The 18600-nt window shown below is 36.2% G+C and overlaps 1 protein-coding gene and 1 long non-coding RNA gene across 3 annotated transcripts in view; one reads left to right on the top strand and one right to left on the bottom strand.

Annotated features, from left to right (window-relative positions):
- LOC138696994 (uncharacterized) overlaps nt 1-17357 on the bottom strand; it is a 164614-nt gene extending 147257 nt beyond the window's left edge. The window contains exon 1 of the long non-coding RNA XR_011331509.1: nt 16737-17357. This is a non-coding gene — a long non-coding RNA (uncharacterized lncRNA). The remainder of the gene's footprint in view (nt 1-16736) is intronic.
- Nucleotides 2099-18243, top strand: LOC138696993 (probable pyruvate dehydrogenase E1 component subunit alpha, mitochondrial). 2 transcript variants are annotated; one of them, XM_069822575.1, is made up of 7 exons: nt 2099-2251; nt 4559-4627; nt 8408-8581; nt 9668-9886; nt 10839-11087; nt 13958-14206; nt 17921-18243. In XM_069822575.1, exons 1-7 carry the CDS (start codon nt 2213-2215, stop codon nt 18107-18109), a joined length of 1188 nt encoding a protein of 395 aa, XP_069678676.1. In that variant the 5' UTR covers nt 2099-2212; the 3' UTR covers nt 18110-18243. The 2 variants fall into 2 exon arrangements, with proteins under 2 accessions (XP_069678676.1, XP_069678677.1); XM_069822576.1 differs by lacking the exon at nt 2099-2251 and adding an exon at nt 2629-2647.
- Nucleotides 18244-18600: the final 357 nt, after the last annotated feature.

Raw genomic sequence — 18600 nt, 5'->3', positions numbered from 1 at the left:
ATAAAATACACGTAGGCCTACAATTATAAATACAGTATTCTGTATTAAAACAGTTTGTTCAGTACTCACCGAACTACTTTACTTAATCTACGTATTACTCTGTGAAGAGATTTATTAAATCTACATACTTAGACTTCAACAAACAAAATTTGATAACTCAATCCCAAGGGAAAAAATGGAACTCTCTGCATCAAAATCCACAGTTAATTCCCGATTTACCACAAAAATCGTCTGTAGCTGCATTTAGATTGGCAACAGGCCATGATTGTTTGGCCAAACACCTGCATAGAATTGGAATATATCAGTCCCCTAACTGCCCATTGTGCAACTCAAACCAAGAAATGGATTCGGAACACCTCAAAATCTGTGCTTCAGTGGCTGGTCATGATAATATCTTTGAAAAATATTGGAGTGCAAGAGGTCAAATGACTTCATTGTCAAACGCCTGGCATTAGAAAACAACAACTTTACTTAGGAGTGAAGTAATCAGTCATTTTACTTGGTGTTTTACACACTTTCTAGGGCTAAATTGCGTTCTATGTTCATAATTTCAGTTGCAATTTCACTGCTCCCTTCCCTAGCTTCATAGAACAAGTTCATAATTCACTCACTTCTTTTAGTGGCCATACTGCGTTAAAATGCGTGCACTTAGTGACAACTTTCTGTCGAAACTGATCTAATACCGCATGAATTCGGGCAGGTTGCAATGGGGTGGGGAATCTGCCTGCATTCCAGAGGTCTATGATAGAAGGGGACAGTAAAAAATTTTGTCAGGGTCAGATTTCAACAAAATATTTCTTAAAATACTTTGGTTCTCAGAAATTCTTATTCCAAACTGAGGTTGAAAATGACGTTATATGCGAGGTAGACGCATATGCGTTTGTCGTATTAAGCAAGGTAGGAAAGCATATGTCTTATGGGGAATTAGTTGAGACCACAGAATATTTGACGTTATAGGTGAGGTGTTGCACAAAACGAGGTCGCTATAACCAAGTTCTACTGTATTTAAAAATCGGACGAGGTTCTGCCATTTGAGTGGTGACAGTCCTGCTCCAAACTTGTGTTGCCTTACGAATAGGGCACGGAACTTGTCCACTCCAAGTACACTAGCGTTTTTAGTGTTAGAATAACATTGGGAGAATTTCATTGCATTAGTATTTTATTTTACTAATGGCGGGTACTTACGTCATTCACCCATACAAAGCCAGCTATGTATACAATTTACTGACAGAGTCGTTGCCCAGGGTGCGCCATAGGAGGCTGGTCTACGCTACACCCGCGATGAGTTGAGATGATTGTGGAGATGTCACAGGAGAACCGGAGCATCTGGAGAAAAACCCTGTGTTACCTGGGTCACGGACTTGCCCAACACAAGTTATAAATTGGGATACACCGGGGCTCGAACCCGGGTCCACAGGATTGTAAGTCCAGCACTTTAGCCACTAGACCACCGTGGTGGCACATTAGTATTATTGAATCACAAATGTTACAATCTTTGATAAGTGGCCTTTGGAATTGACCACCTTTCACCAAAAGTAATCAGGTCAGGATAGTTAAAATAATGATCATGAGATCTCTGGCCATACAATTGTCATAAAACTATGCGTCCACACCTGTGGAATAACGGTTAGCACATCTGGCCGTGAAACCAGGTGGCCCGGGTTCGATTCCCGGTTGGGGCAAGTTACCTGGTTGAGGTTTTTTCCAGGGTTTTCTCTCAACCCAATATGAGCAAATGCTGGGTAACTTTTGGTGCTGGACCCTGGACTCATTTCACCGGCATTATCACCTTCATCTCATTCAGACGTTAAATAACCTAAGCTGTTGATAAAGCATCATAAAACAACCTACTAAAATAAAATAAAAATAAATAAAACTATGCAAGTCACAACAGATAAATAATCGTGAGATTTCATCAGTTATCAATAAAGAATATATTCCAATATATATCATTTATAACTCTTGGAGTAAAGCCATGTTCACAAAAGAAAATGGTTCTTTTTTATTTGTAATTTGTTCCTCCATTCTTGAAGTCTACATGGTTCTGACTCTCTGGGAAGCTTTTGTCAGTTTGTTGCAAAGATATTACGAAGTGAGAGCTTGTGTCAGCCCCACAGCAAAGCAGCCTGTCTAGCTATTCATAGCCTCAGGTGGTCTGCTAAGCTATAAATAGACCGCGTTGAGTGTGCTGCGAGCAGAACTACAGCTGGTCATGTTTTCAACTTGCATCAGATCGCTCTGTAAACATGCGGTAATGCTATTAGCTTTTGGGCAGAATCAAGAAATTTAACTTTTAAGAGTATTGCAGCTACAGGAAGCTTTCACTTTCTACACTGTCATGTGTTGTCTTATGACGTCATTCCTATTTCTTAAGTGTGTGATAATGATTCGAAGTTGGACTTAGTATTTAAGCAGTTCATTGTTACTGTGCCTAATGTAGGGCTTCACAGAGTGTTGATCTAATTTGAGGGATTTTGATTACAGCCAATACAATTTACGTGACTTGTCAGGAACATACTTATTCAACTTCGAGCATTCCAGAAAATGTTCAGCGTTTAATATTTTTACAGTGTAACAGAATTTGCACAAAATTTGTCCCCTATCTTTGCAGATGTTATGCCAGCAACCGTCTTGTAGCTAGTCTGAAGTGAGGCACTGTTTCTTTTCTTGAATTCTATTGTATGGCTTTTCTCTTACACTGGAGTAGCTTTTGTTTTGTGTTTCTTTGTTCAGAGTCCTCAGTATTTCTGTTTCATATTGGTATTTGGTTTTTCATTGAGTGTGCTATGTCTTGAAGCAGTTGAAGAATGATTCATTCATGAATGAATGTAGAAAAATAATTTCGAAAAACTGATGACTTTCTTCGATCCCATTCTCGTGTTAGTTACGAGTATTGTTTATCATAATGTATGAAAGAATGCAACTTTAACAAAGTCATTATTTAATACATTAGAATGTATACAGATTATGTGCGTGAAAAACCGTTGATCTCTCTATAAAATGAATAGTGGTTGATTGTAACACTTGCTGTGTTGTAATTTATTAATATCAACTGCTGAAGACATATGTAGCAGTTGCTAAGGAGAATATTTTGACATTTCTGCAGGCTTTAATTTAAGATAATGGCGTGTGCTATTGTTATTCTCATACTCTGAGGTCATTTGATGTTCTATTTGAAGAGCCATCAGTTATGAATGTAAGCTAGATATGTTGTGGTTATTTATCTACTCTGTGATGAGTGATGACTTTGTGACCCATATATGGCCATTTTTACAGCTGTTATTTCTGACTTAATCTTGGCCATTTCTAATGAAGGGAAATTAGATTAATATGCTATGGATATTCGTTGGTAGGGGATGATTATTTGCGACTTTGTGAACAGCAGTAAAGAATTTCTACTAACACGACATTTTGAAACTGGATGTGCTGTTGCCTACCTCTTCTAAATATGATTGCACCAAATTAATCTTCATGTCACATTACAGCAGAATTGAAAGAAAATGGTGATATACAACGACATATGGAAGGCTTGAAACAGTAAAAATGATTAAATCACCCTTACAATGCAAGCAGCTGTTAATTTGTGTTGCTGGTAACGTAGGGCTAGGATTTTGATGACCTATAAATCATGAAAAAATGTCCTAAAAACAATGCATTTATGACCTAAAATCTTTCAAAAATGCCCTAAAAATTGATCTTACATAATTGGCTTAGTAGGAAAAGAGGTTTTGTACTACTTAATATTTAGACTAGTAATTAAATTAAATGTTACATAATTTTTCTAAGTAGTACACTTTAATTATTTTATCTGATGTAGTTTCCATGTATGATTGTTCACCTCTGCGTCGGCATGTGGACGTGAGGTCAGCAGTCAGCTGGTCGATCTTGGCCCTTCATGGGCTGTACTTTACTTTTAGTTTCCATGTAGTCCACCACAAGGCCAGTCTTATCCGGAATTAGCAGTTATAGAGGAGTCTATATTGAAGGGGTGGTTGGACTGATCCATTACATGGGGATGTACTACGTTAAAATGGCAATATTTGTGTAGAAAAACGATTAAAATATTATACAAAATAATGGGTATTAATGGACAAAATATGTAAAGAAAATATCAAAGGAAATAAACATTATTTTACATTAATAATGGGGATTTATGGCCAAAATTAAATGAAAATTCCTAAAAAATGACCGAATAAAACAAAAAATGCTCTTATGAGTTGAAACAGGCAAAAAATGCCCTAACAAATATGTCTAACCCTCAGTTTATCACATAACACATAAATACTAAAGCAGCTATGTTTCTGTCTTACTAGAAAAAAGATGCAATTTCATCAAAATCCTAGCCCTACTGATAACGTAGTTTCTTTTAACAGTGTGACAACCTTCACGTGTTGTACTATGTAGCTTTGATAGGGAAATATTTACATGCATGAAAAGAATGTGAGACCTAAGCATTCTGTAAGAAACATAAAATTATGGAAAGGCAGTCTTACATGAGAACTGAGAGTGTACTCTGTTCCATCAAGTGATGTTACTAAAGTCGTTTGTCTGTTCCTAGAGACGAAAGCCATTGTCGCTGGTGCCCTGCAGTAACAACTATGCAACTGAAGCCACATTCGAAATAAAGGTAAAAGGTATGCGTGTGGCAGTGCTCTTATGTGTAGCAGAGTTAATGCCTGCTCCCATTGCAATGTCTCGTCCAGTATTAACCCTTCGTGGATTAGTACAGGAAAGCTTCATTATCAATTACATGCTGTAATATTTTTCACTCTAACGAACATAAGTACGACATTGCTGTGATTGGTTGATACTGTGCAGAGCAATGAAGTGAGTGTATTTTGTTACGGAATTTTGCAGAAGTATCAGTTGTGTGTTCTTGCTTCCCCTTTCCCAGGCCTTATGATAATAGATTTGGGGTAGAATAATCTTAACTGCAGTGAACATGTCTGAAGTATTTTTATCGTTTCTAATATCTTCCTGAAAATAGAGTAACTAAACTTATTGTACGGCATTTTGGAGAGCACTGTTAATAAGTATAATGTTGATGATAATAATTATATCCTAACAGTAATACCAACCTATTAAAATAAGTCTTCCTAATAAGTGTGATTTAAGATTGTCACGTTGTCCAACTCATTCATGTCTTTCACTGCAAACCCAGCATTCTCCAGTCTTTCCTCTTTCTCTCCACATATGATCCATATATCTTAATGTTGTCTATCAGCTGATATCTTCTTCTGCCCGGAACTTTTCTCCGGTTCACCATTCTTTCCAGTGCATCCTTCAATAGGCAGTTTCTTCTCAGCCAGTGATCTAGTCAATTTCTTTTTCTCTTCTGATCAGTTTCGGCATTATTCTTCATCACCCACTCTTTCCAACACAGCTTCGTTTCTTACTCTGTCCATTTCACACGCTCCATCCTTCTCCATATCCACATTTCAAATGCTTCTATTCGTTTCTCTTCACTTCTTCGCGATGTCCAAGTTTCTGTCCCACACTTCACACAGTTCTTTCTCCAGAGGTCCGCAGGAGATGCTCCTTTTCCTATTAAAAGCTTCCTTTGTCATTGTTATCCTCCTTTTGACTTCCTCGCAGCAGCTCATGTTACTGCTTATAGTACACCCAAGTATTTGAAACTGTCCACTTGCTCCACTGCCTCATTTAGAATTCGCAAGTTTACCTTCTTTACTTTCCTTACGGTAACCATGGTCTTCGTCTTGTTTGCAATGTAGTGTTATTCAATGCAATGTGAATTTTGTATTATAGCTAGATATTAGTTCTGTCTAGCACATTTTTTTCTACGAAAAAAAGGTTCCAGTACTCCACAAAATTCATAAGTTAGACAGATTTATAAAATATATCCCGTTCTAAACTAACTGGCCATTGTCGTGCAGAACTCCTTGCTTGGGACCGTATTCGCATGTGGTTAAAGCTGCACAGCAAACAGTTCTGATCCGTCACTTTTCATGTAAACCTGTTTGTTACTTTACAGACTTTCCTTTTCTGTTTTTCACAACTAATCCAATATACATCACATATTCATTTTGTATGAGGTCTCGCCCACCTCATTGAATACTACACAGCTACTATGAAGTAGTCAATATGTATTATTACTATTTAATACGAGAAAAATTCGTACCGGCACCGGGAATCAAACCCAGGACCTCTCAGCTCTGCGTGCTGAGTGCTCTTTCCAACTGAGCTATGCCGAGACACGATCCACGGCGCCGGCCGAACCTCTCTCATAATGCTTTTACGCCTTACTACCTGCATTTGAGACAATACAAGTCATATATGCAGGAGCGCATATTTAAATGACTGTGGCCATATTCAACATCAGTTCATGACAACTGATTACAAAGCATTACGAGAGAGGTTCGGCCGGCGCCATGGATTGTGTCCCGGCATAGCTCAGTTGCAAAGAGTGCTCAGCGCGCAGAGCTGAGAGGTACTGGGTTCGATTCCCGGTGCCGGTACGAATTTTTCTCGTATTAAATAGTAATAATCCAATATAATTTATTGTTATTTGTCTATTGCAGAGGAAAGCTTTGGGATTTGAGCTTTTTGTGATTATTTATATATTTTAATTTAGATATAGTTTCCGTCAATTTAACTTATCACCATTAATGTTCTACTTAGACAAACATTTTCGCTCTCATGAGAGCATCATCAGACCCTTACACTTGATTTCACTTTACATAATTAATTAGTCTTACACAGGAAATGGGATGTGTTATGATCGTCAGATCATAATTTTATATAAACTCAAATAGATGTAATAAATTTGCATTTGTTCTGGTATTCAAGGAAGCTGAAGTTCCCCCCCCCCCCCTGATATCTGCATTTACACTAATAAAGATGGATAGTACCTCCTGTTGCTATTAGTTACATTAGCACGTGATTAGTGCGTAGTTAGTGAGGGTGCAATTGAAAAATTGTACTAAGGAATTTCTTTCGTGATGTTAATCAATCAATCAATCAAAGGACATTATGGAGCATGTCGATTTCACAAAACACTTCCACTCTGTTCTGTCTTTTGCTAGTTCCTCGCAGTTTGTAATTCCCATTTCCATACATTCCTTGTGAATTTCATCTTTCCATCTACTTCGAGGTCTTCCCAGTGGCCTTCTGTTAAAGGTGTTCATATATATTCGTTTTGCCCTGCTGGAGTCATCCGTACGTATAACATGTCTGCTCAATTCAATCTTCTGGTCCGTATTACATCTAAAATTGACAGTTGATTATAAAGTTTGTGAATATAATTTATTATGTTGAATTTTCCACTTATTTTTAAGTGGGTAAAAAATTGGACCAAAAATTTTCCTCAACACTTTGTTTTCAAAAATCATTAATTTGTGTTTTCCCTTTTTAGTTAAGGTCCATATTTCCGATCCATATAATAGTACAGGTTGACTTAATGTTTTGTACAAAATGATTTTTTAATTACTGGTTAAAAAACGGGAAGATAAAAACTTGAGAACAGAATAAAAAGTTTATTATTATTATTATTGTTGTTGTTATTATTATTATTATTATTATTATTATTATTATTATTAATCAACCAGTCAATTAATTCTAAAGGCTTGATCTCGTCTCTTCACTCATGTTTCTCTTCCTCTGCACTTCATTCTACTGAGCATGTCTTTCAAGTATTTTCTTTTAGTCTTCCTCTTTCTTTCTTGCCATAATTTTTCCTTCCATATATTTTGTCAAGTTTGTTTATACACGCTTTAATCCACTATATTAACTAGAAATGTGTTATGTCTGATTGTGTGACCAATGAATTTTCATTAAAATTTTCTCTAATTTCTTCATTAATGTTTTGTTTTCGTTTACAGTACCCGTTTAAAAACATCAGTATTTGACTCTTTATTCCTCCAATTGATTTTAACATTCCGCACCAGATCCACGTTTTTGCGCCTTCTGAATTGTTATTTTCTTGTTTTTTTTTTTTTTTGGCTTCTGAATGATCATTTTCTTGTTTTCCAATTTTCCACCTTCCACATTTATCAATCAATCAATCAATCTTCTTAATATATCCAGCTGTTTGCTGACAAAATAAAGTCCACTATAGTCCACTATAGTCTATTCAGTTGTTGTTTTTCACGAGAAATGAGGGGTATTATATAATAATACACTTAAGATAACATTTTAGTAAATGTTTTCCTTATCATCAGCATCAACATCATCATTATGATTATTGTCATTATTATTAAATTATCAAATTATTATTGATTCTAGTTCACATTAACACTTTGATTGAAAACTTAAAATTATCATCATCATTATCATTATATGACTTTCTTAAACAAATAGCAAAGAAAGTTGGGTAAGCAGTAACAGCGATCCTTGCAGTTCAGTGTTCATTTGATGTTTATGATGGATAATGTTGTTCATCATGTTGCAGCCATTCCGCTTGCACCGACTAGATTCGGGGCCTTCAAACACGGTGAGCGTGACGAGAGACGATGCCTTGCACATGTACAAACAGATGCACACGATCAGGAGGCTGGAGACAGCTGCTGGCAATCTATACAAGGAGAAGATCGTCAGGGGATTCTGCCATCTTTACTCAGGCCAGGTCAGTTGAGTCAACGTTTTATTTAAAATGTTCATCATAATTGTAAAACTTCATGACTGAGAGGAATGCAATTAATTCCTCTAACCTCCCAAGTCCTGAGAGTATAATACAATATAACTGCATTTGTGACCTAACTGTAACCTGCAGAATTTTGCCAGCATTTTTCCTCATGTCAATGACTTTTTTTTGAAGTGTAAAATTATATTGAACTTTAAAAATAAAACAACAAATGTCTCAGGACTCAGAAGGCTAAGTTGTCCATTCCACAGATGTAGTCGAAAACTGAAGATTAATGTGTGAGTTGTGTAATTTATACATTGATTACAGCCAACGTCTTCATCCGTTGACCCTGACTGGTGTAGCTGTCATCAGTGTAATGAGTTTGTGAATTGGCTACAAGTCCAGTAATGTTAATGATCAATAGATATTTGTTTTTTGTTGCAGTATTAATATTACCTAGAATAAATGTTTGATTTAATAAACCAGATTGTCTATTTACATATGCAATGCTTTGTTATAATGTTATGTTTAATGAACCAATGAAAACATCAGAATAAAAAAATTGAGATTGTTACAACGATAATGTAGCCAGAAACGAGAAAGTTTCAAAGTGCATAAAAATTTACTTCTCCACCCTTCGAATGCAATATAAAGCTAGCAGATGTTTGCAGTACATTCCAAATACTGTATACAGATGGCTGTTTCATATTGAAGGCATGCAAGAGAAGAAGACTATGCTGCTGTTATTTACTAATTTCTGTCACACCTTTTAAATTATTCCAGATGAATGATTTTTCAGCATAGAACATAGTGAAATGCAGAACTGGTAAAATGAAGTTAGAAGTTTAGTTTGAAGAAAACATTTTCTAGTTTTATTAATGAAGAACACATAAGTTTTGTAACAGATATACATATAAAGCAAATGTATATTTTGAAATTGATCCTCTTTATGAACAATACTTTCGAATACACAGCCATAAAATGCTTGATAAGGAACAGACAAGTTGCGTGAACCATATATGCACTCGATGACTTTGGAATACATCAGTAACTGTGCCCCGGATGAAGTGTGCATTGTGTGCACAGGAAGCGTGCGCCGTGGGGATGAAGGCAGCCATGCGTCCTCAGGACTCGATCATCTCAGCGTACCGAGTGCACGGCTGGACCTACCTCATGGGGGTGGAGCCCCTGGGAGTGGTCGCGGAGCTGACGGGGCGCCAGTCTGGCTGTGCACGGGGCAAAGGTGGCTCCATGCACATGTACTGCAAGAACTTCTACGGCGGCAACGGTATTGTGGGAGCACAGGTATGTGAAGAATTATGTTCACCTTTGTTACATTTATTTAAGTTAAGAGGAAATTTAATTTTGTGGAAAATTTAGTAGTGCTGGAAATTTCACTGGTTTGTTGCGTTTATCAATAACGCAATCTCCTCTTTTTCAAGATTGATGCTTCCACATTCATATAGATTTGTTATATACATGTCATTTTATATTAAATGGAACAAATTCGAATGAAATTGAACTTGAGACCTCTGATTTGTTTTCTTTCCCATCTCGGAAATAGAAACAAGTCCTGGGTACTACTTTAAGAAATGATTGTTGCTCTGTTGTAAAACTTGTTGAATATCCTCATGTAATAAAACATATTTTGTTTGTAGTAAGAAAATTTGATGTAGGCTACAGTCAGACCTGGATTTTACAGTTTTGAAGAGTTTACTTAAAATAAAATCAATGCAAAATCAAGGAAAATGTAAAATCAAGGAACTTTAAATCCACATGGGTTTTGATGCTACACACGTTGAAGTAATATACCTAATTGATAGGTTAGCATCAGGATATCTGCTAACTTGTATATACGCTTAATATTAATATTAACCTATTAACACAGTACAGAAATATAAACATTTTAACTTTGCAAAAGTAAGTTTACTAAGTACTCTGTTTTTAATTAACTAAATTCTAAATTGATCTTGTCCCTTCCTCGAAAATATTTGGGAAAGCTCAGCTTACCCTGCCTACCTTGATGCTTTGCCACTGATTTGCCGACTAACTACATACCGGTATTACACTAGTCAGACTTCAGATGCATACAAACAACTGTTCTTCCTCTAACACATATCATCAAGTAAGATGTACTGCCTGATAAAAGATGTACATATCAGCCAGAACCTCAATCAGATGATGTTAAGCTTCATGTTTTCTGTTCCCTATAGCAATAAATGATGCAACAGTTGTGTGGTGTGACGTGTGTGCACAGGTCCCTCTAGGAGTGGGGATAGCATTTGCAGCGAAATACTCCGGATCCGACGGCGTGTGTTTGGCACTTTATGGTGACGGTGCTGCCAACCAGGGTCAGATATTCGAAGTATATAACATGGCCAAGCTGTGGGACATCCCCTGCATCTTTGTTTGCGAGAACAATGGCTATGGAATGGGCACCAGTTCAGAGAGGGGGTCGGCCAGCACTTTGTATTACACGAGAGGCGACTACATTCCTGGGATCTGGGTATGTAGTCACTTAATTTACAAGTAGGAACAATTTTGTCAGTCAAATCCTCAAATTTATGATTTTAAAAAGTTCAGATTTGGGTTGCTTTTACAAATTTTAAATGAAATACAGTAGAACCCCGATTATCCGTCACCCTATTAACTGATTGGTGGATTATCTGGCGTTTTTTTTTTCTTTGCTACAGAAATATATGAAGTACTGTACATTGTAGTATTTAGTATTTAGTAGTAGTATTTATTTATTTAACCTGGTAGAGATAAGGCCATCAGGCCTTCTCTGCCCCTCTACCAGGAGATTCCAACTATAATCTATACTAATAATAAATCTGTAGCCGAAATTTTTCTGGTAATTTTCGATTTTCCAAAACTAATTGGTCCTAACATATATAATTAACCACCCTGAAACCGAAAATCGCTTTTTTGAAATTTTTGTTTGTATGTCTGTCTGTCTATCTGTATGTTTGTTACCTTTTCACGCGATAATGGCTGAACCGATTTATATGAAAATTGGAATATAAATTAAGTTCGCTGTAACATAGATTTTAGGCTATATGGCATTTAAAATACATTATTTAAAAGGGGGGTTATAAGGGGGCCTGAATTAAATAAATCGAAATATCTCGCTTATTATTGATTTTTGTGAAAAATGTTACATAACAAAGGTTTCTTTAAAAATAATTTCCGATAAGTTTTATCCCTTGAAAAATTTTGATAGGACTGATATTTAATGAGATAAATAAGTTTTAAAATTAAAATAACTGCCATCTAAGGCCGTGTAATGAATTAAAAAACAAATGACTTCGTCTATAAGGGGCCTTGGACAGCAACAATCGAAAGCTATGAAAGAAAGCCTACAGATAATGTTTCTGTGTTTGTATGAAGTAATATCAGAAGCTAAATTAACCGATTTGTATAATTAATTATTAATTTACCATTGGAAAGTGTAGTTTCTCTAGATGGACATAATGCTATAATGTTATTACAGTAACTTCTGAGTGAATCGAGGACAGGTAAGATTAAAATAGCTTCTTATGCATAGAAAACTTGATAGGCTATTCTGTACATTCGTTTCCTGTATTTCCTAAAATAATTTTTATGACCAAATGAGTGTCTCTGGATCAAAATGATCGCATTTTAATTATGCAAATACAATTTAAATTAAGTAACATATTAAACGATTTATCCTTATATCAAACACGAATGTTCCCTGGATCAAATGTCCTATTTTAATTATGTAATTACTTTATATTTATTTCTAATGGGTGCAGCGGAGCGCACAGGTACGGCTAGTATGAAGAATAAAATTACAATTAGTAATTAAATTTACAATTGCAATTACAAATAAAATTACAATTAGTATTAAATTTACAATTACAATTACAAGTAAAATTACAATTAGTATTAAATTTACAATTACAATTACAATAAAAATCAAAGTACGAAAAGATTACCTCACTAATTAAAGCTAGATAATTTATCATACAAAAACAAAGAATATTTTATATTTACTGAATTACAAATTAAACCTAGAATAACAAAATTGTATAGTGATGAAATTACTGGATATTGAAATATTTTGTGATAGATTAAGGAAACTATTTACAAGAAATCAATTACTGACCAAGTGCCTGGTAAGTTTGCGTTTGAATTCAATTTTATTTCGACAGTCCCTGATGCTAGCAGGTAGCGAATTCCAGAGTCTTGGCAGGGCTATTGTGAAAGAGGATGAGTATGAGGAGATGCGATGGGATGGTATTGTTAGTATTGTTTCATGGCGAGAGCGTGTGTTCAGATTGTGGTGGGAAGAAAGGTAAGTGAAGCGAGACGACAGGTACGAAGGAATAGAAGAGTTCAAGATTTCGAAGTGAAGGAGAAGTGAATGTAAATTTCTTTTCTTATCTAGATTAAGCCAACCTATTGTTTCCAGGGATGGGGTAATATGATCATATTTACGAACATTGCTTACAAAACGTACACACAAATTATGAGCACGTTGAAGTTTCGTTTTGTCGCTGGAGAGGTCAGTCAGTAAAATGTCAGCATAGTCAAAATAGGGAAATACAAGTGTCTGCACAAGGGACTTTTTTAAGCAGGAGGGGAAATGAACATTGTATTAGCAAGTTATTTTTTCTAAAGAATATTATTACTCAGTATGGTCTACTGTTCGAGTTGTAACTTCTATATAAAATGTCTTCTACAGGTGTCAAAAGATACCTTCTTGTGCTATGCACTAAAAAAAAAAAAGTGTAAATAATTGAGTGGTTTGGAGAAAGAGAAACTGTGGCTCATCTTGCATCAGAATACAAGATTGTAGTGTAAAAGGTATGTAAATCTACAATACTATCTTTCCGCAGACAACCGTTACAAGAAGTTTCCTTGTCTCTTGATACCTGTCGCTGACAACCAGACTTAAATTAGTGAACTTCTGATCCGCTACCTGGCGTCTTAAATACAAGACTATGGAGGAAATTACGGAAGTGTAAGTATCATTCACTAAATTTATGAAAATCTTTTATGGTACGAATTATCCTATTTCTTCGTCCCACCTCCTTCATTACTGCGGATAATAGAGGTTCTACTGTAATTATATGGGGTTATTCAGAAGTTAGAACACTTGTTAAATCACTTCGGTAAAAGTAGCATTTAAATTAAAGTAAGAAACCATTTCATGTACAAAAGGGGGAGTTTTAGGTCATGCAGTTGCTTTGAAATGCAACACATCAAAGCTGTTTTTATGTATTGTTCGGAATAATAGTTATGCTGGCTGGGTTATCATGAATGCAATAGAGAATTTTTCATGAACTGAGAAGATTTAGAAAATCTGACTGGTTAGCTTGAAGGAAGATGGATTCTTTTGTTTTCTTCCAGGTGGATGGAATGGACGTGCTGGCGGTTCGAGAGGCTACACAGTTTTCCATCAACCATTGCATCTCCGGGAAGGGCCCCATGGTTCTGGAGACAATGACTTACCGTTACAGCGGACATTCCATGTCTGACCCCGGCACTAGTTACCGGACCAGGGAAGAAGTTCAAGAGGTCCGGCAGACGAGGGACCCCATCACGTCCTTCAAGGAGAAGATTCTTACGACAGGTCTTGTGACAGCTGATGAATTGAAGGTAACATTTATGTATTATTTTCTGTTTGATATTCTGTACATAAATACTTGTGCAAGTGTTAAATAATCGAGAGATATAAAGAAAGAGCATATTAATATTGTTATCCAGGATTTTATTTTGAATGTTGTTGTTGTTTTCTAATGCCAGGCGTTTGACAACAAAGTCATTTGACCTCTTGCACTCCAATATTTTTCAAAGATATTATCATGGTTAGCTACTGAAGCACAGATTTTGAGGTGTTCCGAATCCATTTCTTGGTTTGAGTTGCACAATGGGCAGTTAGGGGACTGATATATTCCAATAATTTCAAGGGGAAAATTGTTCCGGGGCCGGGTATTGGGTGTCGGGTGGAGTTCCCGGGTAGCTCAGTTGGTAGAGTTCTGGTACGTTCAACCAAACGTCCCGACACCCGGCCCCGGAACAATTTTTCCCTTGAAATTATTCAAATCTGCTTTACAGGGAGCTTTACCTGAAAGACTAGATTTGCATGATATATTCCAATTCTATGCAGGTGTTTGGCCAAACAATCATGGCCTGTGCCAATCTAAATGCAGCTACAGACGACTTTCGTGGTGAATCGGGAATTAACTGGGGATTATGATGCAGAGAGTTCCATTTTTTCCCATGCGATTATGTTATCAAATTTTGTTTGTTGAAATCTAAGTATGTAGATTTTTCCCATGCGATTATGTTATCAAATTTTGTTTGTTGAAATCTAAGTATGTAGATTTAATAAATCTTTTCACAGAGTAATACGTAGATTTAGTAACAGGTCTGTAAGTAGCAGTGCTGCCCTTCTTTGCTAAAGCATCCGCATTCTCGTTTCCCAGGATTCCACAATGGGATGATATCCATTGGAATACAATTCTTTTATTGAGTGATATTAATTGAGAGAGGATTTTAGTTATTTCTGCTGTTTGAGATGAAGGTATGTGTCTAGAGACTATTGATAGAATAGCTGCTTTGGAGTCTGAGAATATAACTGCATTCTTAAATTTATTGATGTGGCATAGAAGATTCCTGAGACTTTCATTTATTGCAACGATTTCTCCATCAAAACTTGTTGTTCCTTATCCAAGAGATCTATAAAGTGAGAAGAGACAGCATGTAACACCTGCACCGGCACCTTGTTCTCTGGAGATCAAGGATCCGTCTGTGTATAAATGAAGCCAGTTTTGTGGAGGGTATCTAATATTAATTGTCTCTAAAGACAATTGTTTCATTATTTCAGTGCTTACTTCTGATTTCAGTATTTCTTCTGTTAAATTTAGATTATATTCTATATTTAATAGAGTTAAAGGGTTTGGTTTAATTTGTAAGTTTTCTTTTAAATTCGGGATATTGATTTTCTGTTTTAATTCTTGAACAATGGCTATGAAACTTTTTTGAGTTTTCAATCTACAGAGAGGACTGTATGAATGCCAATTGTTACCTGGTAATCTGATAAGTTTTTCATATTGAATCATTTTGAATGTAATAACTATCATTGCAGTGCCTGATAATGCCCAACTTTCTTCTGGTATTTCTGTACTACTTTTCTATTTCTTGCATTTCCTTGTGATCTCCGAGATATTAGCAATGTCAGTTTTGCTTTTTTTTAGTTCTGACTCTAATTCCTCTCCTTTGTAACTTCTCAGGCTGCAGTTTTTAGATCCTTTATCTTAAATCTGTTTTGTCGTCAGTAGAATCAATCTAGAATCCAGTGGCGTATACTGGTTAAAGGGTTTGGGCTACCACTGACCCTATTATTACACAAAATATATTTTAAAATCCCTATAATAAAATTCCTTACATATTTATGTGAATTCCAGACGTCTTGATTGGGACGAAAATACGTTGATGACTTCGTCCTTGAAATTACAGTTGGGCCACTTGCAAAGTTTCTGTAGAAATGACTTTTCAATGGATATTAGTGCCAAGTCGGATAAACGTTCTTGCATATGAGTTGATCTACAGTAGGATTTTATTCTCTTCAACGCAGAAAATGTTCTTTCTACCGATGCTGACCTAGCTGGTATTATCACAATTAATGTTGCCAATTTAAGGACTTCAGGAATAACTTGGTTCAGCTGGTTTTCATATATGGCAGATAATATTTCATGGATAGGTTTGTTCGAAAAATCAAAGACTTCTGCTGAATATATTACACTTAATTCATTTTTCAAACGCACTTGATCAAAGTGACCGTTATAGGACTGAAATAATTTGTGTAGTGCCTCATTCGGGAAGTTTTCTCTATAAGCAGAAAATTTTTGAGAATCTAGAAGATGTGTGAACTGAAGCTTTCCATAATCAGAAAATCTGTCAGTAATTTCCATGTGCATACGATCCAGTATGCTGTAGTACAGCTGCCTGTATTTCAATTCATCATCTCCTTTTCTTCGCTTTAATGGTGGTTCCATTGTATTGGCTGAAGAATTTTCATTTTCCATATTACTCCATATGGACGGAAACCCACTACGTCTGAACTCGGATATAGTATTTTTTTTTAACTTTCATACCTCTTGCAAGTAGTATGCTATGTCTAGACTTTTTGTCTGAAGAATATTGTAGAGCACATCTGTATGTGCGAACACTCTAGCATAGACTTCAAGAAGAAATATATTCTGAAACTGTGTGAAAAAATTCAAATATCCTTGAGCCTGCACATTTACAGCATCATCCCAGTTTTCTTCAGAGTCATTACAAATGATATTTTTAAAGAAAGCAGTCCGTTTTTCTCTGTATTCCTTTACTGTATTTACAAGCCGAGATGTAAAATTCAATCTAGTTGGTACTACTTTTGGGAGTTTCTTGTTCATAAATTCCTTGAGTTTTCTGATCTTTTAGGAGATGATGAGAAAAATGCAGTTAAACCCGACAGTGTTTTGAAAAAAATGCGGCATTCTGGAATGGATGAAGTAGTTTGTTGCAAAACTAAATTGAGAACATGGCTGTAACAATGGACAAATAGTGCTTGAGGATACTTTTCTTGAACTTTTGTTTTTAAGCCATTAATATTTCCCGCCATAACTGAAGCACCATCGTATGTCTGTGCAATTAACTTATTGCCGACATTGTATTCTGCTATAACACCTTCCACATGCTGAAACAAAGCAGCAGCAGTTTTGTCCGAACTGACATTTGTGAATATAAACCGTTCTTGAACATTGGCAGTACTGTCGACGTATCTTAAAACAGTGGACAATTGACTCTGATTAGAGCAGTAACTTGTTTCATCAACAACAATGGCCACAAAAGGTTTTATGTTCTTTATCATAACCCCACTTATAGCAAATATTAAGTCATTCTGAATTGCGGGAGAAGTACCACGAAATACTGTTGAACTCTCAAGATGATTGGCCAGTAAATGGTCAAATTCACTTAAGGAACTTAAATATTCAATATAATTTCCTATATTGTCTGATTCCACACTCTTGTTATGACCCCGAAAAGCCAATTCTTGTTTTCCTAGAAAGCAGACTGTGTTAATAAGATGCAGTAAAATCTCCCGATTTTTTTTTCACAAGAGCATTGTGTTGGTTGATGTGTAGAGCTTTTCGCTTATCTAGCTGTAAATCAATTCTTGTCTTCCCAAAGTTTTGGTGTAATGGTTATGCTGCCATGGCTTGACTGGTGAGGATATTAGTGACTGTGTTGCGTGGCACTGTAGGATTTTAAAAATAGAACATCTTTACTTCCTACTAAGTTGTTAAAGCGATCGTTCTGTTGCAGAAAATGGAAAATGAGATCAGAGTTGTAGTAGATGAAGCTGTTAAGAAGGCGAAGATGGACAGTGAGATCGGACTGGACGAGCTGACGTGTGACGTGTACTCTGCACCGCTGGAGCCCACAATCAGGGGCATAACCCCGTGGACCACGCTGCAGCACAAAAGTCTTGGGCAAGCTGTGAATCTCCATTAGAACAGAATGATTGATGGTCAGGATGTTAATTTCGTTTTGATGGTTCCTCAGTGAAATGTAATGTAGATGTGAAATAAAACAAGTATTGACAACAAAAAGTGACGTTTTTCAATAGAGAAACCTCAAAAGTTGTACTCACTTGTCAGAGTTAAAATTTCCTTTCGATAGCAATTTATCCATTCCTCTTAGAGTATAAAATAATATCCGCAGCTACATTATCACTTAAACTGGATTATTTTATACAGGAATTCGTTTCCATGCCAGATTTTTCCAGAGCTGGGGCTCTCATGAAGTCCAGGGTCCCTTTTCTAGACCATGCCAGCCTCTGCATTAGTTTTCTGTGTAACACTCACACTGGAGCGCGATGCTTGGATGAAGGGAGGGACAGATCTTGCACATGCGAAGAGTGACTGATGTGTCCTGCAGCAGAGAGCAGCCTCATGGATTTCATTTTTCGGCAGTGAGTGAGTATTATATTCATAATATCTTCT

The sequence above is a fragment of the Periplaneta americana genome, chromosome 3, assembly GCF_040183065.1.
Source record: "Periplaneta americana isolate PAMFEO1 chromosome 3, P.americana_PAMFEO1_priV1, whole genome shotgun sequence".
Lineage (NCBI taxonomy): Eukaryota > Metazoa > Arthropoda > Insecta > Blattodea > Blattidae > Periplaneta > Periplaneta americana.
Note: the sequence above shows the minus strand (reverse complement) of the source record. Positions and strands in the feature narration are given on the sequence as shown.